Source organism: Pseudocercospora fijiensis (assembly GCF_000340215.1).
Source record: "Pseudocercospora fijiensis CIRAD86 unplaced genomic scaffold MYCFIscaffold_4, whole genome shotgun sequence".
Classification (NCBI taxonomy): domain Eukaryota; kingdom Fungi; phylum Ascomycota; class Dothideomycetes; order Mycosphaerellales; family Mycosphaerellaceae; genus Pseudocercospora; species Pseudocercospora fijiensis.
In genome coordinates this window covers 4,397,736-4,424,533 of record NW_006921535.1, presented here as the reverse complement: position 1 = coordinate 4,424,533, position 26,798 = coordinate 4,397,736, and the positions used below count along the sequence as shown (strand labels likewise).

General features: G+C 47.9%; 9 protein-coding genes across 9 annotated transcripts; 5 read left to right on the top strand and 4 right to left on the bottom strand.

Moving 5' to 3' along the window:
• Positions 1–2,402: 2,402 nt before the first annotated feature.
• MYCFIDRAFT_38875 (uncharacterized protein) lies at positions 2,403–3,197 on the top strand (the record flags this gene model as incomplete). Its single annotated transcript, XM_007927591.1, has 1 exon — positions 2,403–3,197. One exon carries the CDS (start codon positions 2,403–2,405, stop codon positions 3,195–3,197), a length of 795 nt encoding a protein of 264 aa, XP_007925782.1.
• Positions 3,198–4,631: 1,434 nt separating this feature from the next.
• On the bottom strand, positions 4,632–5,393 carry MYCFIDRAFT_81651 (uncharacterized protein; the record flags this gene model as incomplete). Its single annotated transcript, XM_007927830.1, has 3 exons — positions 4,632–4,747; positions 4,848–5,298; positions 5,349–5,393. The coding sequence occupies 3 exons, from the start codon at positions 5,391–5,393 to the stop codon at positions 4,632–4,634; spliced, it is 612 nt and encodes a 203-aa protein (XP_007926021.1).
• A 546-nt stretch (positions 5,394–5,939) lies between these two features.
• Positions 5,940–7,471, bottom strand: MYCFIDRAFT_38837 (uncharacterized protein; the record flags this gene model as incomplete). The annotated part of the gene is made up of 2 exons (XM_007927589.1): positions 5,940–6,906; positions 6,972–7,471. The coding sequence occupies 2 exons, from the start codon at positions 7,469–7,471 to the stop codon at positions 5,940–5,942; spliced, it is 1,467 nt and encodes a 488-aa protein (XP_007925780.1).
• A 1,652-nt stretch (positions 7,472–9,123) lies between these two features.
• On the top strand, positions 9,124–12,129 carry MYCFIDRAFT_188484 (glycoside hydrolase family 78 protein; the record flags this gene model as incomplete). The annotated part of the gene is made up of 4 exons (XM_007928507.1): positions 9,124–9,583; positions 9,640–10,836; positions 10,891–11,861; positions 12,058–12,129. The coding sequence occupies 4 exons, from the start codon at positions 9,124–9,126 to the stop codon at positions 12,127–12,129; spliced, it is 2,700 nt and encodes an 899-aa protein (XP_007926698.1).
• A 451-nt stretch (positions 12,130–12,580) lies between these two features.
• MYCFIDRAFT_154089 (uncharacterized protein) lies at positions 12,581–13,567 on the bottom strand. The gene is made up of 3 exons (XM_007928506.1): positions 13,381–13,567; positions 13,109–13,278; positions 12,581–13,041 (listed from the first exon to the last, which is right to left on the bottom strand). Exons 1-3 carry the CDS (start codon positions 13,475–13,477, stop codon positions 12,739–12,741), a joined length of 570 nt encoding a protein of 189 aa, XP_007926697.1. The 5' UTR covers positions 13,478–13,567; the 3' UTR covers positions 12,581–12,738.
• Positions 13,568–14,243: 676 nt separating this feature from the next.
• Positions 14,244–15,968, top strand: MYCFIDRAFT_59029 (uncharacterized protein; the record flags this gene model as incomplete). Its single annotated transcript, XM_007927706.1, has 3 exons — positions 14,244–14,376; positions 14,430–14,541; positions 14,600–15,968. Exons 1-3 carry the CDS (start codon positions 14,295–14,297, stop codon positions 15,966–15,968), a joined length of 1,563 nt encoding a protein of 520 aa, XP_007925897.1. The 5' UTR covers positions 14,244–14,294.
• Positions 15,969–16,582: 614 nt separating this feature from the next.
• On the bottom strand, positions 16,583–16,910 carry MYCFIDRAFT_174914 (uncharacterized protein; the record flags this gene model as incomplete). The annotated part of the gene is given in 4 exon segments (XM_007928505.1): positions 16,583–16,640; positions 16,669–16,693; positions 16,713–16,799; positions 16,823–16,910. The coding sequence occupies 4 exon segments, from the start codon at positions 16,908–16,910 to the stop codon at positions 16,583–16,585; spliced, it is 258 nt and encodes an 85-aa protein (XP_007926696.1).
• Positions 16,911–17,404: 494 nt separating this feature from the next.
• Positions 17,405–18,379, top strand: MYCFIDRAFT_52202 (uncharacterized protein). Its single transcript, XM_007927670.1, has 4 exons — positions 17,405–17,467; positions 17,529–17,579; positions 17,689–18,013; positions 18,078–18,379. The coding sequence occupies exons 1-4, from the start codon at positions 17,454–17,456 to the stop codon at positions 18,108–18,110; spliced, it is 423 nt and encodes a 140-aa protein (XP_007925861.1). The 5' UTR covers positions 17,405–17,453; the 3' UTR covers positions 18,111–18,379.
• On the top strand, positions 17,405–19,563 carry MYCFIDRAFT_207813 (uncharacterized protein; the record flags this gene model as incomplete). The annotated part of the gene is made up of 15 exons (XM_007928504.1): positions 17,405–17,467; positions 17,529–17,579; positions 17,689–18,013; positions 18,078–18,168; positions 18,193–18,355; positions 18,393–18,450; positions 18,497–18,553; positions 18,591–18,619; positions 18,690–18,798; positions 18,859–18,922; positions 18,951–18,987; positions 19,016–19,067; positions 19,102–19,172; positions 19,196–19,467; positions 19,506–19,563. The coding sequence occupies exons 4-15, from the start codon at positions 18,128–18,130 to the stop codon at positions 19,561–19,563; spliced, it is 1,011 nt and encodes a 336-aa protein (XP_007926695.1). The 5' UTR covers positions 17,405–17,467; positions 17,529–17,579; positions 17,689–18,013; positions 18,078–18,127.
• Between the last annotated feature and the right edge of the window lie 7,235 nt (positions 19,564–26,798).

The window sequence follows — 26,798 nt, the reverse complement described above, 5'->3', positions numbered from 1 at the left end:
ATCTCGAGAAGGCGTATAATCTCGTACTTATAAGGATAGCTATACGTCTTAGTAAGATAGTCGTTGCAGGTATATTAAACGCAGCTATACGAGAAGCCTAAATGCTTAATCTCGTTGCTATTATCGTTAGTCGTAGTCCTAAGAAGGGCTATAGTACGTATATAGAGCTACTACACTTCGAAAAGACAATAGTCGCTTATAACGCGAGAGACACTTGCCTAAAATGGCCTAACGATTGCCTTATTATAGCGCTTTAGGTTCTCGGCAAGTGCGTAGCGACGGCGGTCGTAACCCTTATTCTACTACTTAATTAGTACCTCGAAGAGCGTAAAGATATCGTAGCGACTGCTATAGTTAAGCTAGAGTTTAATACGTCTATAGTAGGACTCGACTCGAGAGGTTGTCTTATAGCTAAAGTGTAGTACTTCGTTAGTCTAGCAGTCGACTATTCGTTACTTATAGCGCTACCAATTCTTATAGAGATAGGCCTTAAATATAGGATAGACGTTGTCCAATTTAATAACGTTATTATTAAACTCGGCCTCGGTTTAACTATAAATAGTATAGACAAACAGCTTTATAAACTAGTTAGTTAAAGGGCTATTAGTCTAGCCGCTATTGTCGTCGTCCTTAACCTATCTAAATTCGCCGCGTTCTTTACGTACTCGAGCGAGTATGTCTTGCTATAGATGCTAGTTACAAACGATATTCTTAGAACTAGGAAATATCTCTTAACAAGCTAGCATTAAAGCCTCTTTACGGTTAGTACCGATAACAATTAGTATAGCGCAACTAGCGGCTTTAAAGGCTTGTTTAATAGATATAAGAAGTTATATAAAATCGGCCTTATTAGGCTTCGGACGGATAAGGCCGACACCGAGCTTAATCGTATCGTTTAACAGTCTAGTAGCGACTATATCTAACAACTCGAGGTTGTATAGGTTAGTCGAATACGTAGTATCTAGAATAAGCGTATATAGTGTCCGCTTAAAGGCCTTAATTAAGACTAGATAAAGAGCTACTATAGATTTAATAGCGCTATTAGGTCTAGTTTGAATATCCTTATAGATATCGTATTCTTCGAGCAATTTAACTATCCGCTCGGCCTAATTAGCTTCTCGTCGTACGTTAAGGTTTCGAAGCTAAGAGATATTATATAGGTCTTATAGTTTAATAATAATACTACGGCCTCGGAAATAGGCTATTATCTTAGAGGTTAGCATTCGTACGGACTAAAGCCGTTCTAATTGCTCGAGGAAGTTAGCCGTTCTTAAGCGGCTTCTATAGATAGTAAGGCTAACAACGTCGTTAGGTCTATAATTATAGTAATAGTAAGCTTCTTTACTCGAATAGCGGATAGTCTAGCTACTAGAAGGGTTAGAAGGGTCGATAGCAACGGCGTAGAAGTAGAACTAACACCCTATCTTCTTAGTTATTGTCTTCCTTCGAGTCGTATTCTACGTCCTTTTATTAGGCTAACTAAAGCACCTATAGATATAGAGATAGCGATATTTAATACCTTTACTATTCTTCCGCGGCTTCTACTCCTTAAACTCGTACCCCTTTACCTTTCTAAACTCTTCCTATATATACTTCTTAAGCGCTATATACGATATAAAGTCGACTTCGCGAGGCATTAGCCTATAGGGGAGCGCTTTCTTCGAGAATAGGTGCTTCTACGGCCTTAGAGAGACTAATCGATATTTAGGTAGAGACATACGCTCGCGCGGCAGCGATAGTAAGCGCGAGCGGCCTCGAATACGTATCTCCGAGACAAATTAAACCTCTTCCTACGACTCGATAACTACCGCCGAGAGCGCGCCTTTAACCTCTATTTCTACCTCTTCCTACGACTCGATAACTACCGCCGAGAGCGCGCCTTCTACCTCTATTTCTACCTCTTCCTACGACTTAATAACTACCGCCGAAGGCGCGCCTTCTACCTCTATTTCTACCTCTTCCTACGACTTAATAACTACTGTCGCTAAAGGCGCGCCTTCTACCGCCGCTACCGCCGCCTCGTTACTACTACCGCCGGCGATAATATTATCGAGAAACTCGTCGTACGATGGAGATTTAGCTATTTTCGATAGATACTAGTAATCTACTATAAAAGGGGGAAGAAATGCGAATTTTAGGTCTATAGTAGAATTCGAGGCGCGACTTCCTAGGTAACGCGCTCCGCGCCTATTAACAATACCAACCAAGAATAGATATAATATATAATAGGTGGAAACAGCACGTAATCTCATTCAGCGCGATTCTATATTAGTATATCCACTGGGGCTCGGGCGGGCAGCTGGGGCTCGGTATAAGTGCCAGGTTCCCTTCGCACCGCACCTTCCCTCTTTCTTCCTTCGCGGCCACAATCGGCAATCAGCAGTGCCATAAAGGCCCCGAGCATGGTCAAGCCACTCTCCTTCAAAGGCGACAAAAAGGTCAAAAAGAGAAAACGCGAAGCCAAAGACGCCGAAGACGAGAATGACGCGCCACCATCCAAGTCCGTGATTCCCGCCAACGCCCCTGCGGCTCCGCAAGATGATGAGAATTGGGTGTCGGCGGACGGCATAGACGATATCGCCGGCCCAGTCGTACTCGTCTTGCCCTCGAAGACAGTCTCCTGTATAGCTTGCGATCAATTCGGGAAAGTTTTCACAAGCGAGATTGAGAATTTGATCGAAAACGAGCCTTCCACCGCGGAACCACATGATGTGAGGCAGGTGTGGATCAGCCAGAAGATCGTTGGCACAAGCAATAAATTCACCTTCAAGGGACACCATGGGAAGTACCTGGCTTGCGACAAGTACGGCTTGCTCTCCTCTACGCGAGAAGCTGTGAGTCCCGAGGAGACGTTCACGCTCACCGCTTCGGAAGCTGTTCCCGCCACTTTCGACATCGGCGCATATGAGAGGTTTGTCTCCGTCGATGAGGATGGAGAAGTGAGAGGCGATGCGGAGACGGCGTCAGAGAAGAGTGCGGTGAGCATCCGCATGCAGGCGAGGTTTAAGCCTAAGCATAAAGAGGAAAAGAAGGAGAAGGTACGCGCCAAGATCAGTAGGAAAGAATTGGAGGCTGAGGTGGGACGGCGATTGGAGGACGACGAGGTGAAGAGGTTGAAAAAGGCGAGACGGGAGGGGAATTATCATGAGGAGATGCTTGATGTCAAGGCAAAAGGGAAGCATGATAAATATGCTTGAAGAGACCATGCTGCTTATTCTTTGTGAGACCAGCAGCACTTGCACGCGATGCGAGAATGGGTCCCAAAATGATAAGACTGCCATCTACGCAAGCATCACATCATCGCTTGGAACCATCCCATGCTATCGCTTCTCATAATCGAGGCGACTGCTCCGGGAAAATGCTCGACTTCGGTCTCCCCTTCGGCGGCCCATCACTAAATTCTGCCATCGGAGCCGAGTTCTCAACCGGCGTATTGCAAGGAGTGAACGAAATTGGCCGCTGCGGAGTTGTTTGAATACGCAATCTTCTGCTGGAAGCGCTTCGCTGGAGTCCATGCTGCCGCTCATGGCCTGAACTTGGATCATCTCGCCTTTCTGGCCTCGAAATCCTACTGAGCGGGCGCTCATGCGCTTCCCGCACTAAGTTACTGATCAGCGGCAACATATTCTCACTGCCATCGAGAGGCGCCGCAGCGCGACGGTGATGGTGAGCTTGTACACCATCACTCAGGAGTCCTAGGCCGTCTGGTCTCGTAGGCGTGCCAGGCTCTGTCTGTGCTTGCTGTGCGGTAGCAATCATGGGTTCTATTGCGCTTCTAGTCTGTGCGCGTTGATTGACTGACTTCGACCAAGTTAGGCTGGGAGTGGGTGCCGGCTCGGAGATTCGTCTAATCGTGGTCTGACGCGGCATCATATCATGCTCATTCTGGTCAGTCGTGTCGAGAGTATGAGAGACATTACGACTCCGTGGTGCAATACCGAGTGTTGAAGATGGGGTCGCTGGACGAGGTTCGTCACGCGGTATCGTCAGTGCCAGGCCGATCCCGCCTCTCTCGGGATGTGGGTCGCTATATCTGTACGAAAAGGCACGTTGTGTTCGATTCTGTGGCTCAGGGTTGTAAGTGTCAAGCTGCTGCGGACGAGCCTCCTTGGAGTCCTGGTCTTCTTGACAAGAGCAGCAGAGGATTCTGCGAACACTTGCCAAAAAGGAGAATTTGAATTGATTCACCTCGCTCTCATCCTGTCCGCCACGAATATGCCATCGCTGTTCGCCGGACAATGCTTTTGAGCTCTGTCGTCGATCGCCGTAAGCTTCCAGAAGCTGCGACATTCTTCGATCGTATTGATTCGTGAGGTCCTGGTGTCTTGTTGGATCTTGCTCCACAGCACGCTGCCTTTCAAGTTCGACTGAAAAATGATCGTCAAGTATCGCGCTCATGTCGGACTGATTGCTGGAAGACGACTCACTGAATCGACTCTGTGGTTCAACTCCGATCGATCTGCCCTGATCGACCGAAACAATCTCATCGACATCTTGAGAGAGCGTTAAAGCTTGCACAGCAGAAGATAGTCGACCAGTCATCGGCAATACAGTACTGTCACCGTCAGTTTCTTGGGAGTTTTGCTCCGCAGATGCTACCCTTGGCCTGCGACGAATGTTTGTGCCAGAATCTACATGTAGGCGACCTTGTGAGGCATTGGTGGTCGGCTGATTCCGAAGCTCCCCACCCATGCCTTCCGGACGAATCTCATCGCGTGGAACAGGTGGAGGCTCTTTTCCTGGGCACCTGTTGTGCAATTCTCTCGTCGGCTCGATCGGTTGACAAGGTCCGGCTTTCGAGCAGCAAAGGATGCTTTTTAGTCTGGAAAGCACCCTCCTCGACTTACGTTGCTCTCCTCCCCTTACAGGCTGTCCGATCAGCCGACGCTGTTGCTGCTGCGCTCCACCGCTAACCGGGTTGGTGCCGCTGGCTGGCTCAGTGCCCCCAATGGCATCCTCATATCTGGTCGCAATCAAGTTGTTAGCAAGGCTGCTTCGCCCCGGTGGGTGTTGGCCAACCGCGACTTCACGACTGGGCTGAACGTTGGATTCATCATCAGCTTGGACAGCACATCCTCCACGAATGCCGCTGACGGAGCCGTTCCGGTCCGCGAGCTCTATAACATCATCACCTGTTATTTGCTGGCTGTAACGGCCATTTCCTTTAAACTGACGCCCTGAATTACCCGGTTGGAGGACATTGATGCCGGCTTGGGTGGCGCTTCGATCTTTACCATAGCCCGGGTACTTTCGTTCGAGCTTAGCTCGCATGACATCTTCGGCGCTAAGTTCCGTCGCCTGGGCCCGCTGTTGATGTGATTGAACCCCACCAGTGTGTACAGACGCACGAGATGGATGTGGTTGGGAGCGACGGCGGTTGCCATGCTGAGCATTACGACGCGATTGTTGTGGTCTAGCGGTCTTGCTTGGACCGCATCCCCCGCCTCTCAGGCCACGAACTCCACGCTCTGCTATACCTGGATCAGATATCGAGATCGTAATTCGCTTCGAAATGCGCATGCGAGGCTTCTTGAGATCCGACTTGAGGGGTTGGCTGCTGGGCTTTACAGCTCGTACTACTCTCATGTGCTTTGGCGGAGGCTTTGAGTTGTGCTCTTCCGGCATGCAAAACAGCTTACGCCACAATTTTGACATGTCGCTGTCTGCCTCGATGCAAGAGGAAAGCAGAGCAGAAATTGTCTAGACCTAGGGATAATACCGAAGGCACAGCTCTTTTCACCTGGGACAAGCTTTGTTGATCACTTTGATTGCTACAGCAGTTGTCAATCAAGAGCACAGTCAAGGCGTTGCAAGAACATTCCTCGGAGAACTCTGAGACAAAACGATCCATGTGGAAGGTGTTACGAGAGAAGTGTCATTCCGAAACCGACGCGAAGAATCTTTTTCTTGTGATGTTCGCAAATGGTATTATACTGGTCTTATACCTCTTTGTGCTCCACACTCATCCTTCCCTTCCCCTCAAAGGCTGCGGCCGCGCCCTCTGGATCTTCAAGCGCATGTGGAACAAGCTGGTCGCCGAAGAGCTCATCCATCTGCTCCAACGACTTGCCCTTCGTCTCTGGGTAGAAGAAGATATAAGCCAACGCTGCGATAATATTGAACGCGACAAATACATAAAAGTATCGGAAGCCAATAGTCGAAAGTGCGTGCGGGGTGAACTGTGCAAAAATGAGGTTGATTGTCCAGTTTGTGAAAGTTGTAATCGCATTGCCCAAGGCACGAACTTCTACAGGAAAGATCTCTGCCGGGTAGACCCAGGAGATAATTCCTAGCGGAGTGTAGAAGAGAGAGAACACGAAGTTCATGGCGACCATGGCGCGTAGCATGTTCTCATTTCCTGGGTTGATGTAGCCGGCCATGACAGCGTTTGCGATGAGAGCCCCTGCAAGACCGACAGCGCTTACGATCAATGGCTTGACGCGACCAGTCCTATCAAGGGTGAGAAGACCTATCGTGCAATAGACGACCGAGAGTGCTCCAGAGATGCCGATGATCATCAATGAGACCTGATCTGAGATGCCCAATAGAGAATAGATCCGTGGGCCGTAGTAGTTGATCACGTTTATGCCTGAAAGTGGCCCGAACGCTTGAACACCACATCCCAACAGAAGTCGCTTGCGCCATGAGGGCTTCGTGAAGATCTTCGTCCACGAAGTCTGGTTCGCGAGGCGGTCGGCCGTCACAACGTCGATGATCTCTTGAAGCTCGAGATCAATCAGGCGAGTGCTATCGTCGGTATCGGTGTTGCGGAGCTTTCCCAGAACGACACGTGCTTCCTCATGGCGATCCTTCTCCACGAGCCAGCGAGGGGATTCGGAGAGGAAATTTATTCCGATGGCGAGGATGATGGCTGGAAGGCACTGAAAGGCGAGAGGGAAGCGCCATCTGGAAGAAGGGAAAGTTGTCAGTATCATGGTGTTTGAGGTAGGGAGAGAACAGGATGGACCAACTGCACGCTTGAGGTCGTTACGAAGGACAGTCCGTAGCCAACCCATTGTGCCACCAGGAAGCCCCAAGACAGCATCCATTGCAGCAGTCCAGATTGCAGACCTCGATACTTGGGCTCGGAAATTTCAGCAGCATACAGCGGAATTGTCGATGTTAACATGCCCACGGCAGTACCTGCGATGAAGCGTCCGATCATGAGCATGGCCATTGCTGCTGCGCCTCCCTGCAGAGCACAGCCGAGCACGGAGATGATGGATCCCACCAAAATGGTCCTCTTCCTCCCCAGGCGGTCTGCCACCAGCATGTTGATGATAGTGCCGAGGATTGCTCCGCCCTGGAAGCAGGATACAATGCCGCCCGTCTCGTTGTCGGAAGGGCTGTTGAAGTATTTGATGAACTCCGAGACTGAGATGGCCGAGGTGATGATACCACTATCGTAGCCGAAGAGAAAGCCCCCTATCGCCAAGAAGGCCGAGGAGTAGAAAGATGTCGAGCGGCCCATGGTGATGCTGATGGCAGTGCACGAGGCAGAGTTGCGTGTGGGTGTTCATCTGGGGGAACGAAGGACGCGATGCGATATGGGGTGCGTCGAGGCTTTATGTTCGTCGTTGGGTTAGCGGACATGTCGCGGGGATGTGGACGGCATAGAATACCTTACAGCATGCCCTGCGTACCGTGTGCGCTACCGATTGCCAATGCGCTCGCTGCATGTCTTTGTCGGGAGACGATGGTGCTAAGCTTGGCCACAGCGAAAGCGCTTCGCTAGCAAATCGCCCGAGACATGCACTAGGGGATGCCCAGGCGCTGGCGCTCGTGGCATAGGATAGGGAAGGCAATGGTCAATAATGGGGCGTAGGGATGTGAATCCACCGTGGATTGGCAATTGTCCTTGTATACACCATGTAATATACGGGTGTATACCAGGTGTACACTGTACACAAGAGAGGGCCCACATTAATACCTCGATATCTCGGCTGGTATCCGCGTATTGCATAACTCCTCTATGGGTGTATACGGTATACCAGGCATCCGACCTCGAGGGCTGTGTACATGGTGTATTACACGCTGTACACACGATCCACTGGATGGTGGGCTCCATCACTAATGGGGCGAGGCGACGCGAGACGACGCGAGGCAGAGGGAAGGCACAAGGAAGACATGCTCGGCGCCACGTGCCCGCCCGTGTCAAGCTCAGCTCTTTCCGCTCGTCGTTCCGTTCGATGCGGCTCAGCTGTGCGAGGCCCCTTCTTCTGTAGAAAAGGAAAATCATACAGGTAACGCGTGTGTAGCATAAGTCGTGGTAGGTAATGTCTATATCCAAGTCTATTTATATATAATGCGATAGCTAATCCCTAACAGGTGCTACCTATAATAGATACTACCTGCAATCTTTATACTAGGCGGAAATAGATAGCGCCTATACTACCTAACTACTAGGCTATTTTTTAATAATATAATTATACTTCCCTAAATGCCTAAAGTCTTAGTCTCTCTAAATATCGTTCCTTTTCTTACTAGTATACCTTCCTCTACCTATCTATAGAGTATCTTCGTTATTTTAAATATAAGTCCATTAGTACTGCTAATAATTATAGATACTATCTATCCGTTTCCTACTAGGTCCTACTCTATATAGAATTAGTCGCAATCCTAGCGTACTTTAGTATTATATACTTAATAGGGACTATCTATCGATATCTAACTAAGAGTCGCCCTACGTCGGTTACTAAAAAAGGAAAACTATATAGGTAGCGCGTATATAGTATAGGTCGTAGTAGGCAATGTCTGTCTCTAAGTCCATTTATATATAATGCGATAGGTGAACCCCAACAGGTGCTACCTATAACAGGTGCCACCTGTTATCTCTTCTGTGTCTTCATTGGCTACGAGTCGACATCGTGCCACCGCCGAGCATCCATGCTCTCCTCCATCGCATCCTTGCCTGCCGTGCAAAGCTAAAGACCCTGCAACTTAGGGCTTCGGCAGAATGCTCCCGATTCTTCGCTGTCTTTTACGCGACGGCATCGCTTGACGGCACTACATGTACCTCCGCCAGGCCCACGCCGGCAATACAGTCGGTCTCGTCAAGTATGCAGCTTCAAAAGAAGGGGTGCAGTGCATGCCGTGCCCTAGTGCCATGCCATGCCAGACCACATGGACGTCGTTGACTGCGGCCTTCACGGCTACCACGAAACCATTGGTATAGACGCCGACGACCTTTATTTTCACTGGTCCTTAACAAGCGACGCTCCGGGAAAAAGACAAACTGCATATCAGATTGATCTCCGAGCATCATCGACCGGCATTTTCCAACCAGAAGCTCCCATTGTCTGGGGCACCGGCAAGGTAATCAGCACCAGTCAACGTAACATTCACTGCAAGCCACATGGAGGCTTGCGCTCTACCACCACCTATTTCTGGACCGTCAAGGTGTGGGACGAACGTGGACACGAGCACGCGTCCAAGATAAATTCCTTCTTCACCGCTTACCCTCGATCACCATATTTACCGCCATGGAGCATGAACCAAACGTACATGCCTCATTCCAGCTTGATCTTTCGTGCTTGGTTTGAGGATGAGGCCAACAGGTGGAAGAGCGTATGGGTCGGAGATGGTACCTTTAGTCATGCATCATGCAAACTTAGCGTTCCACTGATCAGTCCACAACAGGCGCTGACAAACCGATATACATCCGAAAGACCTTTACTCTTGACAAAGTCCCAACTCGACTTGTTGCTCTTGCATCTGGTCTAGGTCATTTCAATCTCTCGTTCAATGGCAGATCTGCATCCAAGCATGTACTTGACCCAGGCTGGACCGACTGCCACAAGACTGTGCAGTATGTTGGCTATGATTTGACCGACCATCTCGTCCAAGGCAGCAATGCAATAGGCGCTCACATCGGCAATGGCTTCTATGCCGGGGATCAGGGAAATCGTTTCTTTTGGCCAATGTACGAGGACCGCACGTATATCAGACAAGGTAACGAGCTTTGCTTCTTCTGCGAACTCCACCTCTTTTACGAAGACGGCAGTCACGAAACGATCACCACTGGACCAGACTGGAAAGTCCACAAAAGTGCAACACTTCTCGCAAATATCTATGCGTCAGAAACTCATGATCGCAGACTGTATCCGCAGGGTTGGGATGCTCCTGATTTCGACGACTCCGCGTGGGATCAGGCGAAACCGGTGACAGGACCACGAGGCCAGCTGAGATATCAGCGACAACCTCCTGTCATACTGCATGAGACTTTTCCGCCGGTGTCGAGACGGACATTGTCACCGGGCATCGTGACTTTCGACCTAGGACAGAACGCCTCGACAATGGTCAGAATTGTCGTGAATGGTAGGACAGGTAGCAAGGTCATCGTTCGATACTCCGAAACTGTTGACGAGGACGGCCTTGTGTTGATGCCTGACCCTTTGTTCAAGGAGTTTGAGACCCATGTCTACTCCGAATTTATCCTCGCAGGTACAGGACAAGATGAGGTCTGGCAGCCAGATTTCTCCTTCACTAGCGCAAGGTATATCCAGGTCGAGGGCGTTGCTTTGGAAGCTGGCCAGAATCTACCAGTAATCCGATCTGTGGTGGGACAGCACATCTCATCGGCAGCACGACGACTGGGTACGATGAAGACAGATAAAGACGATGTCAACCAACTCCTGAATGCTTGTTATTGGACTTACTCCAGCAACCTCTTCAGCTACCATACCGACTGCCCACAAATCGAAAAGTTTGGCTGGCTCGAGGTCACTCACCTGCTTGCAGCTGCTCAACAATATGTTTTCAATATTGAGGCTTTGCACAGCAAAATCCTTGAAGATATCCTAGATGCTCAGGATGGGTCGGGCTTCATACCAAATAGTAAGTTGAGAGAGGGAATGGTGTGAAAGTTCTTGGCTGATTCCCCATCGCCAGTGGCACCAGATTTCCGCTTCATGTGCGGTCCTATGCGGAACTGCATCACGTGGAGCTGTGCCATCTGCTTCATACCTCAGATTTTGAAGGATTGTTACGGCTCTACGCACATGATCAAAAAGGTTTACGCCGCGGCTGTCCGCTTCGTCGAATATATGCAGACATGGGAGCGTAGAGGTGGATTGATAGAGCACGGTTTAGGTGATTGGGGAAGAGATATTGCTTTCGGCAACTTGCAAGCCAACATTGAAACTGCAGTCTACTACAAGTGCCTGCAATGTCTTGCAATGATGGCAGCCGAGCTTGAGCTGGAGCATGATGTTTTACGTTTCCAGGAGTGGGCTGCTCGAATTTACAAAGTGTACAACAAGCATCTGCTTGTCGCTGGAAATGTCTCTGACCCGCTAGCCTATTACACCTCTCTGGACGTTCCTGGAGTGCGAGACAAGACCGCCGTTGCACAGGCCATCGCCCTACAGTTCAAGCTGGTGCCAGTTGAACATATCGCGGATGTACAGAAGACGTTCCTGGAGGCTGTCTCAGATGGTAAAATTCGAGCAGGCGAGATAGGCCTACGCTACCTTTTCAACACGCTCGACGATTTGAGGAGACCCGATCTTGTGCTGAAGATGGCTCGGCAAGAAGAGCATCCTTCCTACATGCGATTCCTGCGACGCGGAGAAACCACACTTTTAGAATTCTGGCAGGACGACTGCAGATCTAAATGCCACGATATGCTTGGCACAATCTACGAATGGTTCTACGCAGCCGTGCTGGGATTGAAGCCCACAAGCGATGCATACAAGACATTCGCCGTGCGACCACCGTACGGATCGGAGTTCGGCGAGGTCCACGGATCAGTGGACTGTCCATATGGTCGCATCGAGGTGCATTACATCCACAAGGCGCATGGTTCTGTCGAGCTCAATATTGTGGTGCCGATGAGTACTGTTGCGACTCTGGAAATGCCCGTGAACTTCACTCGCGGTCTCCTCAATCAGAAATCGGCCATGGGAGGGGAAATAAAAGCAACGTGCAGGTCTTTAGACTTGGAGCCTGGATCACACCACATCAACATCGATCTGAAGCCAATGAAGTAGGTAGAGAAAATGAATCATTGATAAACAAATCACATGGCTCATTGACTAAGATTGATGTCGAACGTAGAGCGAAGGAGATGGCGCAGACGGAAACAAGATTGCTGGTATTATTGCACGACACCATCAGCCACATGTCTAGCGCAGCACCAGGGTATGGACGAGTCGAAGCATATGATCAGAATTTATGCAAACTGTTTGACCGCGGGCTTTTGTTTTCCCATGAGCAGTCCAAACTGTTCTCTCGTATCGAGATTCCTGTGCTCCCTCACCCAGCGCAAGTGATCATGCTCGCGTCCAATACATCAGAACGGGTTCGCCATTGAAATCAACGCGGGCCACAGCTATCATCGGATTGCTATGATTAATCATATCGGTCTTTGATCGAGAGCATTTTGTCCTTCGCGCTATGTATCTAATAAGCGATTACTGTCAATCATGACAACGCTCCTGTCCCAAATCTAGCGAACGGAATGGCAAGCTTAGCCCAACGTCACCTAATGTGCTAGTTGGGCTCTGATAGCCTAAATGCTGCTGCATTGGTAAGCAGAAAATTCTGACTCAAATCATGTGACGCAGCGGGAGAAATAGAAGTGGTGAGAAGAATCTCATTTCATGTCAAGGCTACTTTTAAGCTCACTGGGCTAGCCCAGGACGCTGCAGATACTCAGCCAACGCTAGGCATTGTTTCGCTATCCTGCAGATGTTGTATCATATCATCGCACCATGGCATGCATTGCTCTTGTCGCCCTTAAGAAGCACCAGCGCCAACAATGGTTGGTGGGTTGTTCTTGTTCTTGATGCCACCAGAGCTGGTACCGCAAGCCTCAATGGACTTGACAGCGCCCATGGCCTCGGTGTCGCCCTCCTTGACTTGGCCGAAAACGACGTGACGGCCGTCGAGCCAGCTAGTCACGACGGTGGTGATGAAGAATTGGGAACCATTGGTGTTTGGGCCAGCGTTGGCCATGGAGAGGAGGAATGGCTTGTTGTGGGTAAGCTTGAAGTTCTCGTCTGCGAACTTCTCGCCGTAGATGGACTTGCCACCAGTGCCCTATTGCCATTGCCAGCTGTCAGTGACGCCACTCGAGCTCGGTCAGATATGGATTGCGAGTGCTTACGTTGCCACGGGTGAAGTCACCGCCCTGAAGCATGAAGTCTGGGATGACACGGTGGAACTTGGAGCCAGCGTAACCAAAGCCCTTCTCGCCAGTGCAGAGAGCACGGAAGTTCTCGGCAGTCTTTGGGACGACATCGTCGAAGAGGTCGAAGTTGATGCGGGCAGAGCGCTCTGTGCGGGGAGGTCTAGTCAGCTTCGCATGCTACTGGGACGATGCTCTCGTTTCCGGAAGTGATGGAATGGAATGGCATGGCATGGCATGGCATGGCTTACCCGCGTCGGACTTGTCAACGTTGACGACCTTGCCGCTGGCGTCGACGGTGATCTTTGGACCAGTCCAGGTCACGTCAAAGTAGGCGGAGATGGTCATGGTGGCGGGTGAAGCGTGGAAGGACCGGTTGAAAGTTGGTTGCTGGAGTCGGGATGCTTGGAGTGTGGTGGTGAGGGATGTTCGGAGGAGGGTGGTGGAGCGAAACATGTTGCAAGAAAAACGAGGGAAGAGCTTCGACGAGCGCGGGGCACTGGGACCTGCGGGGCACTCTCAGCAAATGCTGCTGCTGCGCTGCATAACCTTGCGTGCGTGCGTGCGCGCCGGTCGGCGTCGGAATGAACAGGCGCTGGCCTTGGCGCTGGCGTCGAGCTCTGCAACTGCGCCTTTGCGAGGTACCAAGTCAAGTGTTGCATGCATGGAGCCTCAGGCTGCAGAGTGTTGCCATAGCAGAGTCATGAGACTATGGGAGACGTACAATAAGCGAAGCTATCAGAAAACAAGTGTCGGCGATGGAGCAAACGAATCCTGCCGCTGCTGCTTAGCATTGCCAATGCGTGAACATGCCGCGTGTTTTACTCACTCTGGAACAGTCCAAGTACACAGTCAATGCCTGAATGAATCAATCAATCAAATATCACACGTCGATGATGGGATGGTATGTGATGGGATGGATGGATGGATGGATGGGAACGGAACGGAGTGTGCGCTTTGCCTCCATCCATCTCTTGAAAATCCGCAGCGGCACCGGCAACGAAGCCATGACCACGCGCTTTGATTCACCGATCCGGAATTAGCGCGGCCTCGCCTCTCCTTGAATATCCACCCACCTTTCACGAGACCGCCCGCCAGCAACACCACCGCCATCCCTTCGAGAAGCTGACTTTGTGTCTGTATTGCGCCTGACAATCCCGTCGCGATGGATCTCAACAGCCTGCGCGACCAGGTCGCCAACATGTCGTTGTACGACGTCAAGGCAGGCATCCGCAAAGTGCAGAATGGTGCGCTCAAACATGTGCACGCTCGCCTGCGAAGAGAACTGACCGTGGCACAGCTGTCATGAACTACACCGAAATGGAGTCCAAGGTGCGCGAGGCTACCAACAACGAGCCTTGGGGCGCGTCATCGTCTCTCATGCAGGAGATTGCCAATGGCACATTCAATTAGTATGCCACGCCTGCCTGTCCAGCCCTCCCATCTTGCTTGCCGCTGATCGTCCTGTAGCCAACAATTGAATGAAATCATGCCAATGCTTTACAAACGCTTCACAGAAAAGTCGGCAGAAGAATGGCGGCAGATCTATAAAGCCCTCCAGCTCCTCGAGTTCCTCGTCAAGAATGGCTCCGAACGAGTAATCGACGATGCACGATCCCACCTCTCACTCTTGAAAATGTTGCGACAATTCCACTACATCGATCAGAACGGCAAAGATCAAGGGATCAATGTGCGCAACAGAAGCAAAGAGCTTACCGAGCTTTTGAGCGATGTTGACCGAATCCGGCAAGAAAGAAAGAAGGCCCGACAGACGAGAAACAAATATGGCGGTGTTGAAGGAGGAGCTGGTCTTGGCTTCAGCTCGACTAGCGGCTCTGGCAGATACGGTGGATTCGGCAGCGAGAGTGCGGGATACGGCGGTGGAGGAAGCTCCTTCGGTGGTACCACACGAGGCGTGTATGGAGACGGTGGTGGCTTTGGCGGTGAAAGCCACGAAGACTACGACGAGACTGGCCGGTCAAACACACAGGACCGCTTTGAGGAATATGACGAATTTGATGACGGCGGCGCACAAGCTCGACCTGGACGGAGGAAAGCAGATGCTCCTTCAAAGCGGGCAGCGGCAAAGAAGGCAGAGCCTCCGAAACCAAAAGAGCCAGAAGTGGACCTCTTCGACTTCGGCGACGAGCCTGTGGTGTCTGCGCCAGCCAACGGAGCATCGAGCTTATCCGCAACAACACTGTCACCACCGACTGCAGCCCCTTCGGCTCCTGCTGACGATGATGACTTCGATGACTTCCAATCAGCCACTCCTGTCGCGCCCGCTGCACCCGCGTCTCAGAGTGCTCCGAGCATTCCAAAGCCAAACTACAGCTCCTTCTCCACAATTGCGACCACTTCGAACACGCAGTTCGCTCAACCGACACCAAAGTCTGGGGCGCAAAGAGCAGACTTCAGCAACCTTTTCTCAACCACATCTCCTCCGCCAAGCAGTATCGCCACACCTGCTCTGTCATCCCTCTCGTCTCCGAAGCCGACAGGATATCAACCTACGGGACCAAACTACTTCACATCCATTCAAGCACCAGCTCAGAAACCCATCAGTGGCACTGGCTCTGGCGTCACATCTCCAGCCGCTGGCGGCATTGGATCTCCGCCTGTCAAAAAGGCTGGCGGTGATGCATTTGCTAGTCTTCTTTCAGGAAGCGGCATGAAGAAAGGGGCAGGGCCAGCGCAAAAAGGCAAGACAGTGGCAGAGCTCGCAAAAGAGAAGAGCCAGGCTGGCTTGTATGGCGCTCCAGCAGCAGCGTCAATGGCTCAGCCCCAACAGCAGAAGCCGAATACAGGAAGCAGTGGACTTGATGACCTGCTTGGGTAGCGTGAAAGCGTTGTGAGCGAATACTTGTTAACATAGATCTACAGCATCCACATCATCCACCTGTGCACTCGTTCGATATGAAACAGTGAACCAGCGGCATGACAAGCTTCCATTCGCAAAATCGAGTTCGGAGTCCACGTGATGAGCCAGGAATACCCTCAGAATCACCCAGAGCAAGTTGGGCACTAAGTCCCAGTGACGATGAGGGCGACAGCGAGGCATTCACAGAAAGCTTGAGGTCCCCGAGTGCACTAGTCAATCGGGGGGAAGCGCTATCTGCGACGCATACCACGCTTGTAGATGACCTGATCCAGCTCATGGGACGCTTCAACCTTGGTGAAGATGGTGGACTTGGATATTTTGGCTCGCCGAGCAATTTCACTCTGTTGCATAGCCCGATTTCCAACATAATCGCACGATCATTGCAGCAAGTACGGATCGAAGCATCCAGCACGTTGGAAAGAATGCACCTGTAAGGAGACGCGGCCCTTGAATAACGAATGCGGCAGAACATCTGGCAATACAATGTGCACAAGAAGGCCTTCATGAATGAATTCAACGCTGGAGTTTGAGGCCTTCATTGCTCCTCGCTCCTGCTATCCGCTATTCTTGCTCTAGCATCTCGCAATTCTGATCGTCCTGAGAAGCCGGACCTTAGCGTAGCCTGTTCCTCTCCAATGCAAGCATCGGAAATGCCCACCTGATGCGGAGTTCGTCGTAATAAGCTTTTGATCACATCTTGACGCAATATGGCTGTGCGGTATGAAAATGCTCGTGTGCCACACGAGCGGACTGTACTGCCAAAACTTGCTCTCCTCACATTCGCGTCGTCTAAAACAGCAGACCTCGTGCACTATGTCGATTCGTCAGTACAGAGCGGCCGTCTTGCAAGCATGCAGAGCCTTGCTGATTCGACAAGGAGGCCGCAACGCAGAATACCATTACGTATATCAAAGAGGCGGCTGCTAATGGAGCGCTTTTGCTGGGATTGTTGGATCCCTGGATACCCAAACTTTCTTGGGTGAGGCAATTATCGCGAGAACATTCCTCTAGCCCACAAGTATATGCAGAACTGCATCACAGCTCACGGAGCAGAGATGGCACGCATACGTCTACGCGTTGGTGTGACTGCTCGGCGGCGGCCGTGCTCCTCGATTCGTCACGGGTACGGAGTCTAATTGAGAGCTCTTCTTCCCAATGGTGTCAGTTTCAATGTCCAGTATACATAGTTGCGTCCTCATTTGGCCGAAGATTTGATGAAAATGTCGAATGGTAGGGAGTTCATCAAGGTTCAGAGCAGAGAGTGAACCTTGAAGTGAGTCGAATGTGCACGTGCCATGTCGGCAGACTTGCTTCAAGATGCCGACTCTTGGCGCCCGCCCACACTGCGACTCAGAACATCAAACTTGAGAAAGTTCGCACGACGACGACGACCAGGCAAGGGCCACACTACAGCACCGAAAATCCGCTCAACGAAACGTCGCGATGTCAGCCAAGTCGTATGTTACGAGAAGATGCTGCCTTTGCGATTGTCGAGCAATACTGACTATATGCGCGCAGACGAGTCAACACCTCCGGTAACAAGCTGAAGATGACCCTCGGTCTGCCAGTGTACGTCGACTCCTGAACGCCCGTAATCGCGCAAGCGGACGAAATCTGAATGCAAACGGAGAAAGAGCGAGTGCGGAATAGGTCGAATGGTTAGCTAATCGTCTTGCAGCGGTGCGGTCATGAACTGCTGCGACAACTCGGGTGCCCGTAACCTCTACATCATCTCCGTCAAGGGCTTCGGTGCTCGTCTCAACCGTCTCCCGGCTGCAGGTGTCGGCGACATGGTTATGGCTACTGTCAAGAAGGGAAAGCCAGAACTCCGAAAGAAGGTCATGCCTGCTGTCATTGTGCGCCAGAGCAAGCCATGGCGCAGAGCAGACGGTGTCTATCTGTACTTTGAGGACAACGCAGGTGTCATCGTCAATCCTAAGGGTGAGATGAAGGGCTCTGCTATTACTGGACCTGTGGGCAAGGAGGCTGCAGAGCTTTGGCCGGTGAGTACTATCGAGGAAGGAATACACAGTGGGACCTGTACATTGTGCTGACACTCTACTACAGCGTATTGCCTCCAACTCCGGTGTTGTGATGTAAAAGGCTGGATTTGGGAAATGCTGAATGACTGGGACTTTTTCATGCATAAGGAGCCGGCGTTGTAGCTAAGGTGGCTCGTCAGGGCTCAGTGTACAGCCACCGAGCTGGCGGGAGATAACTTACTGGTCTCAAAATACAGATCGCGCTTCATGAGTTCAATGTTGCTCCTTTTCCAGTTTCGACGATGTTCTTGCTGGGCTGTGACCGCCTGGACTCAGCGCCAAGGCAGCCAAGCCGATGATAATGTCGAGGCCTGCTTTCTCCGGTCGATGACATCAACAGCACAGTCGCTGGGCCAAAGATCTGTCCTTAGCTCCGTATGTTTCGAGCGTTTGTTGCTGTGATTCAGCCACTAGAGTTAGGGAGGGAACATCAATGGTAGTGAGTGTCGATTGTCTTCGAAGCTGCTATGCTTTTGATACACAAAATTGGGATTCGGTTCGGTCAACAAAGTCGTCCTACGTTACCACATGTCTGCAGGGTCACTTCTTGATAACTCCATCGGCACTGTAGGGTACCTTGCTCTACGGGCCGAGCTGTTCGAGAACTGGATCGACGAGCTTCAAGGCAGCCATCTAGGCTACTTCATCGCAGAGGAAGAGCTCCAATCACTCCGAGGCTGAATTGAAGAGGGAAACTCATCCGATTTCGATTTCAGAGCTTCAGCCTGATTGCAGACAGAGGTCAAGTGAAGTGCGTCCGGAGCGTTCGAATATCTCTCCGTAGACCTCATGTTATTGTCGCCAAGATTTGTGGTCGCGCTTCAGGTCTCATATTCGCATTCGCAGCAGGCTATTGCCATATTTTTGGACGTTTTGAATACCAGGGTTGAAGTGAAAGATTGAAACTTTTGTCGCATCCTCTCCCTCTGGCACTTGTGAAGCTTCCTGCTCCTGCTCGGCTAGTGGCGTTCGGAAGACTGGCGCCGAGTGGCGGGCATGGGTAGCGTGAAAAGCCGTGAGATAGCGACACAGCCGGTACGTGCATGCAGACATTGGGGATTGGGACCTGGCTGTCATATGGTGGTTGAAGAGCAAGTGCTGGGAAGACGTTCAAGGAGGCGTGCGTACAGAGTTTGCCCCTAGCCTCCTCCATTATGGAGCCTGATAGAGGTCTATGCGATACGGTGGAGAGGCTTTGGTTCAGAGAAGCGAAAACTTTACGCTGAAAAAGATGCTGGAGACGGATGTCACTTTGTCGGTGTGCGCACTGTGCAATCTGCACTGATCGACGCAGATAGCACACTCGGCCAGATGCAAAATATGTGTTTCTCGGATGGCTTGGGTACGCTTTTCAGGCTCAATTCACGATCAGGAGCTAGGATACTGAGAATGCCTTGTCCCCGAACAGCGTCGTTGTGGTGGCTTGGCGGCATTTTTCTGCGGAGGTTGCAAGACCAGCGGCGAATGCTGGGCTGGAGCTGGAGCTGGTGGGGCGAGGTACAGCGTCTTAACGCATCGGAAGGCTATTCAGTGTTCCGCGGCGCGATCTCTCGCACTACGGCCCCTTTACGCGAGGAGCACTTTACTGTATAAAGTATACGTAGCGAGGCTCTAATTGCGGACCGAGTGTAACCCTAGTTATTGTATTCCTAAATTAGACTGCCGGAATTAGCTAATTAGTGTCGCGTATATTACTAAAACCGACTAACTAGCCTTTAAGACGACTATCTTTCTATAGATTTATAATGTATTATATAATGCGCAGTGCCTATAGGTAAATGGAAGGAAGAAGGAGGGAATTCGAACTACGAAGGAGGTTTTTGTTAATTAATTAGAAGTAGGTCTCTATTAGATTAGAGTCGGGGCTCGAGTATAATTATAGAGGACGCGTCGTCGATATATAGGCAACTTTAGTAGTATTTACGCGTATAGAGTCCTATACTGTGTAGTTAGCTTCTCTCTCGTTCCCCTATAATGCCCTACTCTTACTCTAACGCGTACTATACTTAGTATAGCCGTAGAAGAGATTACTTAGGTATTATCCGTACTCGTAGCGCGAGACTACTTCGAGATTAACGCTATACTAACCTTCCGGAGGTATTTAGACCTCTAACTAAATAGGAAGGCGCTAGTACCTTTAAGAGGCTATTCTTACTTAATCGACTAGATAGTAGCTAGCGAGAGCGTAACTTAATAGGTATCTTTCGAGACTTAGCTTCCGAAGTAGGTAGCTTACTAGCTAGAAGTCCTATACGAAGTGTTATATTCTCGCCTACTTTCTAGCGCTAATCGATACCGCTAGGCCTTCGAATAGGCGCTATCTATATACTAACCTCTCGTCTAGCGCCCTATCCTTCGACTCTTAATAATGCTATCGCTCGTACTACGCGCGCTATAGACGCACCTATCCGTCGGTTGCCTTAGTTAAGTATAGAAGAATAAGAAGAATATAAAGTCGTAGTAAGGGCAATAAGGGTAGGCGTAGCGTTAGCTAGACCCGCTAGCCTACGTTACGCTAGTCTACTATACTTCTACTACCGCGATCGTATACTAAGCCTTCCGCCGCTAGTCTATAATCGACTACCTAAATACGACGAGTCTTAGTAGTAGCTAATTAAGCAATAAGAGGCTTTATAGCGCTATAATCTACCGGTAGAGGTTATAAACCTCGATTCTAGCGATTCTAAGCCTCTAAGTCCGACCCCTTAAGTCGACGTTATACCCCGCACTTTAGTAATCTTACTAGCTCGGTAGGAGCTTGCCGGATTAACTAGTAACGCTACTAGTCTAGAAGAGGCAACTCCTAATTCTTTATCTTAATCCTCCGGCTTTAATTTGCTTTCTTAATCGATATAATAAACACTCTAGCGCTTCCTTCTACTCGCTAATCGACCTACCGGATAGCTAGCGCTTCTATTACTGCGTACGCTCTTGTTTAGGACCCCTTATAAGCTTCTATCGTACGAAATCGCTACCTAATAGAGCTAGAGCCTCGAATACTAAATCTACCGGCGAGTTGTCCTTTTATATAAACTTCGCTACGCTATTAAATACCTCTACCGAGTAGTAGGATAGTTAGTCTCTCGTATTGCTAAGTAGTTAAAGAGAGCGTATAAGACTGTTTATAATATATATATAGAATAGTAGACTCCGCGGGTCTGTCGCTATCGATCCTAAGAAGACCTAGATTTAGTACCTATTCTAGTCGATAGCTCGAGAAGCCTGTTTCTTATTAACGTACTACGCCGGCGGCGTACGATCTTTACGACCTAATAATAGAGGGACATTATTAGCTTCGTTATACAAAATACTACTACGAGACGGATAACTTTCCGCGAGATAAGGGACGCTTTAAACCTACTATACTATCCTCGTACTATATCTCGAATTTGCCGTCGATTTAGCTTCTACCGCTACGTCGTACGCCCTCGCCCCTTCTATAGTACACTAATATAACAAAAGAGGTTAGAATAGGCATAGTTATACCGTTACTAGATAACCGATAATTAGGCTAACGTTCTATAGTTAGACGAGTATACTATGCGTAATAGATTATATAAGCGGCTCTTTGTAACTTAGTAGGTTAGTAAGCGTAACCGAGACGTATATTCGAGGCCTCGCTTCTAACGCCTTCCTTACTAGATAATATAGGCCTATATTAGTAGACGTAGCGGCAAAGGACCTCTTATTCTATAGAATACTTTAGATTAGGGCAATATTAATGCCGCTAGCTATTCTTAACGTATTATACTAGAAGTCTGTAAAGAAGTCGACCGATTAAACACTATTATTACTAACAACTCGAGCCTTTATTACAATAGGGCATAGCACCTCGAATTTGCCTTATTCTAGTAAGATAACGCTACCTCGCACCGAGCGGCTTATATAATAATAGCACTCAATTCTTATCGAATTGTCCGTATAGTATAGCTACCTTCTTTACCTAATTTGAACCCTATTAAGAACCTCTAGCGTACTATAAAAGAGGCTATTAAACGGCGCAGAGATAGGCTAGTTAGTCGTAAGCTATTACTAGCAATCCTTAAAGAATATAGCAAGATTACCTTCTAGCAAATACGAGTATAGGTTAATAGTATACCTAAGCGCTACTAAGTCGTTCTTAATGCTAATAGCGGCTACACTTGTTAGTAAATAGATAGAGTCTACTTTGTTACCTATAGTCGTTAAATTAAGCCTTCTATATGGCCTCGAGTTATGCCTCCTTCTTAATCCTAAGAGTTACTAATCCGCCTATAGTCGACCTAATGTTCCAATCGCCTACTTCTACTAGCTACTAGTATATCTATATACTAAGTTTTGTTAGGCAAAGCGTAAAACCTAGCTAGGGGCGTAAAATTAGCGAATTCGCTAAGAAATAGCCTTCCGATACGTTAAGACGCTATAGGTGTACAATAGTGATATAGTCTACTAGCCTATAGATAGTATATACGATATATAATATACTATATATATAGGGGTAGGAAATTTAGCTAGTGTGTATACCTAACTAGCCTATTATTAGTAGTTATCGGTACTAATAGGGGTTAGAGCCGTCGCTAGCTGCGGCAATAGCTGCTTAGCTAATAAGTTAGCTTTAGTCGATTTAGTCGACTAGACCTCTAGCCCTTAGAAGTATTATATTCTTATCGCTAGAATTCGTGTCTTTTCGCGTTAGGTCCGCGTTTATATATAGAATCGCGTATAGGATACGACAGGTTATAATAAAAGGGAACATTTAGTATATAGCTAGAATACTATAGCTAGAAAGGAAAATTTTCCTCGTATCTCGAGCGAAACCTAAATAGTATAGAGGCCTTATTTAAAGGGGATATAATAGACTATTTTATAGTAGAATTTAACTTATTATCCCTATTAATTGATCCTATCTTGCCTATTAGATTCTATCTCTTTTACTAAGCTAAACAACCAACTAAGCTACTATATCCGACAACTTATCTTCTAGCTAATAATGCCTCTTACTAGGTGCCTCGGTACTAGTACTATTGCTAACACTCGGCAAGCGTAAACGAGCGGAGGATCTATACTAGTTACTAGTAACTCGTATCTATTTAGAAGGCAAGAACTACCTACGAGTTAAGTATAACTTTTACGGTAATCTCTAGGTTTCTAATACTAAAGGAAGGGTTATTAGTTATTTGTCTATATGCCGTATTCTCCCTAAGGAGCACTAGTAGGAGTATTAATCTAAGAAGGTAGCTATTAATAAGGATATTAGTACTAAGTTTAAGGCGCCTATTCCTTAAGCTAAGAAGAAATAGACGATTCTAATCGGCGGTAATAGCTTTATTAACTATATATCTCCTAAAGAGTACGAGGTTGCTTATAAGAGGCTAGTTAAATAAATGCTATCGTCTAGTAAGGAGTTATCGTTAACTAAGAGTATTTAGTTTAAATTATAGCTAAAGGCTCTTCGACCGGCCTTTACGCCTTCTTCTCGCTAGCAAATCCGCTATAAGTACCTACTTCGTATTTATAAGAGGCTATAGGCGGAGATAAATGCTAAGATAGCTAAGAGCTCTTATATTACGTATACGACTAATAGTTAGAAGGATACCTAAGGTAGGTCGAATACTAACTATCTCGCGATTACGCTAAGAGCGGCCTTCTTCGTCGGTTGTAAGCTCGCTAGTGCTAATCGTAGTATAGCGGTTAACTATACTAAAGGTCTCGAGCGGTTTATAGCGTAATAGGGCGATAAGATTATCGCTTTAGTTGCTAATAATACGAATATTATAGTAGTAGCCTCGAGGTTAGTATATTTAAAATCCGAGAAGGGCAATCGTAGTAGCGCTATCTATATACGGTCCGCGAGCGGTCCGATTATTAGAGCTTATTTATTAGCTAACAAATTTTTAAGGTTGCAGAGAAGAGACCCTACCTCGTTACCTTAGGTTACTATTCTTATACTACTAAATTGCTTATAAACGATATATATAATTACGATACTATCGATAGCTTCTATACTAAGATTCTAGCAGTCTTAAACTACTTCTAGAACACCTATCTTCTATTTAAGCTTTTGCTATAGCTTAGCGATAGCAAGGTACGGCGATTTTAGAGCCCTAGAAATACTAGATAGTAAGGTAAGCTATATTGCGCTAGAGCGGTCTTCGAGAACTAGTTCTAGATATAAGAACTTTGTATCTAAGAATACTTTCTTCTAGAGGGTAGTAGCGCTAAGCAGCGCGGTACTTAGGACTACGTCTGCTATCTTATTAAGAATAATAGCTTCTAGAAGCGCTTAGACGAGTATATTAAACTAATAGAGCTATTCCTTAAAGTTACTATTACGCTCGAGACTAATAAACCTTCGCTCTTATACGTATATTCTAACTATAGGTAGCTTTAGAACTAGTCCTTTATTAACGACTTTATTCTAATAAATACTATTACCGAAATAATTAGCATTCGATATAACGAGCTATACTACTACCTTATACTCGTAGTATACCTCGTAGACGCTAAAGAGCGATAGTAACCTAATAAACAAGCTATCCTCGTTAGTAACGATAAGCTCTTGTTAGGGCTAAAGAGGCTATACGTAATTAGTATGTAACTAGGCTAAGTAAAGCTAGGGTCTTAGTGCCTTAGGCAGGGCTTAGCGCTTAGCAATAGGCTAACTTACCTACCTTCCTCCCCCTCCTCCTAGCTCCTTATCGAATACTACTCGTACCTACTACTACCCTATCTACCTACTAATATACCCTTCTTATATAGTATTCGATCTACCCTTTAAGGGTAGCAGCTAGATAGTCCTTATTTTAAGCTTTTAGCGGTATAGCTACGAAAACTATCGATTTAACTATATTACGCCCGAAGAACGGGACCTATACGTACTATCCTATCGAAGTAATCGTACCAATTATTAAGCAAGGCCTTCTATACGGCCTATTATACTAAGTTAATCGTACTAGACTAATATCTACTAATTCCGCTATATCCGCATCTTAGGGGCTAATAATATATTATTAGTATTACCCCCTATTACAATAGCCGGCTTATTACGAAGCAACAACAACCGCGGCGCCGCTAGTAGCGCTAGTAACGACAACGCTAGTAGCACAGTGCCTACTAAAGTGCCTACTAAAGTGCCTCCTACTAAGGTGCCTGCTAAAGAGCCTGCTACTAGGCCTGCCGAAGAACCTATAGTTCTAGGTAACGACCTAGAGTTGACTATTAACGATATACTTAACAACATTGTTAATCGACGATATAGCTAACTAGCCTTTGGCCCCTAGCTAGTAGCGAGACTTTAAGAAGCTACCTAAAACAGGCTCGCTACTCTACGTTAAGAACAATAGCTAAAGGACAACCTCCTCGAAATTCGCCGCCTTTAGGAGGCCCTAATAACTAACACTAAGCCGATAGTAGGGCCTTCCTTACTATTAGTCCTAGTCTAGAAGAAGGATGCTAAACTTAAGGACTATACCGTATTTAATAGCTCTAGTCGGAAGCAATATAATAACTATATTCGTAACTATAAGCTTAACTAGCGCAATGCACCGAGAGCGCTACTAGATAACTATTCCTTAGTTGTCTATGCTATATAGTACATTAATAAGCGTACGTAGGATAACTATTTCGACTCCCTTAACGATTAGACCGCTATTTAGTAGAAAACCTATAAGACTATTATACTAGACACCCTTAGAAACCCTATACTAAGGCAACAATACGCCTAAGACTAATACCTACGTACTAAACAAAAGGCCGACTAAACCTCTCGATCCTTCGAGGCTTATCTAAAGACCCTTAAGGACGATTTGCTACCTAAAACCGACTCTATCTAGATATCTGAGATACGACCTAAACTAAGATAGGAACTAGTCCTTAAATTAGACCGCCGCCGTATGTTTGAATAGGCCAATCTTATACGCATTCAATTTATAGTAGAAGTCGAAACCGTAGAGCGTATAGTCTAGCTTTAGCAACGGTTAGAATCTAAGATACGACTAGCCGCTAGCAACCGTAGCCGTAGTAGAAACTAAGGCTCCTACTAGAACAACAATGCTAATAATAGGGACAGTAATAACGACCGTAGAAGAGGCCGTAGCTAACGGCTATATAGAGGAGGCCGTAATAGGGGCCGTAGAAGGGGCTCGTATCCCTATAATACTAATCGCTTAACTAACAATAGTAGCAACAGTAGCTATAGCAATCCCCTAACCGGATTGAAGTGCTTCAATTGTAATAGTACTAGCTATCTACTAGGCTAATGCGACAAACCTAAGGACTAGGCCCGAATTAACCGTACTGCCGCTAAGCACCGAAAGCACCTTTTAGCCGCTAATACTACCCCTATCGGTCCTTCCTATTAGTCGAAAAAAGAATAAGCGCCGTACTAACTATTAGCCTCGTACGGCGTAAAACTATCGACATTATGCTAGCTATAATACGCTCCTACCTTATATAGGACACGAAGGGCACTAGCTATTAAACTAGGGTTATGCTAGACCCGGGGAATTCGGTTAGTGCCCTTATTAGCTATCGCCTAGCTAAGTAATTAGACCTTCGACAATTGCCTAGGACTAACCTACTAACCCTTACTTAGTTTAATAACGCTCGGCACTTAACCTATAGGGCCTACTATATTCCTATAGTTCTAAAGGACGACCTCGGAAATAAACGCCTACTAGACTTTACTACCTACGCAGTAGATATAGACAACCTATATAGGGAAGCTACTATTATTATTAGCAACCCTATTCTTAAGTACTACGCTATA

Bases quoted from the DNA above. Each gene is read 5' to 3' on its own strand.
- MYCFIDRAFT_154089 (XM_007928506.1), bottom strand. From the start codon at position 13,477: ATGACCATCTCCGCCTACTTTGACGTGACCTGGACTGGTCCAAAGATC. The intron at 13,279-13,380 runs GTAAGCCATGCC...CTCCCCGCACAG, and splicing joins CGTTGACAAGTCCGACGCGG to AGCGCTCTGCCCGCATCAAC. The intron at 13,042-13,108 runs GTAAGCACTCGC...CAATGGCAATAG, and splicing joins GTGACTTCACCCGTGGCAAC to GGCACTGGTGGCAAGTCCAT.
- MYCFIDRAFT_52202 (XM_007927670.1), top strand. The intron at 17,580-17,688 runs GTACGTCGACTC...ATCGTCTTGCAG, and splicing joins ATGACCCTCGGTCTGCCAGT to CGGTGCGGTCATGAACTGCT. The intron at 18,014-18,077 runs GTGAGTACTATC...ACTCTACTACAG, and splicing joins AGGCTGCAGAGCTTTGGCCG to CGTATTGCCTCCAACTCCGG.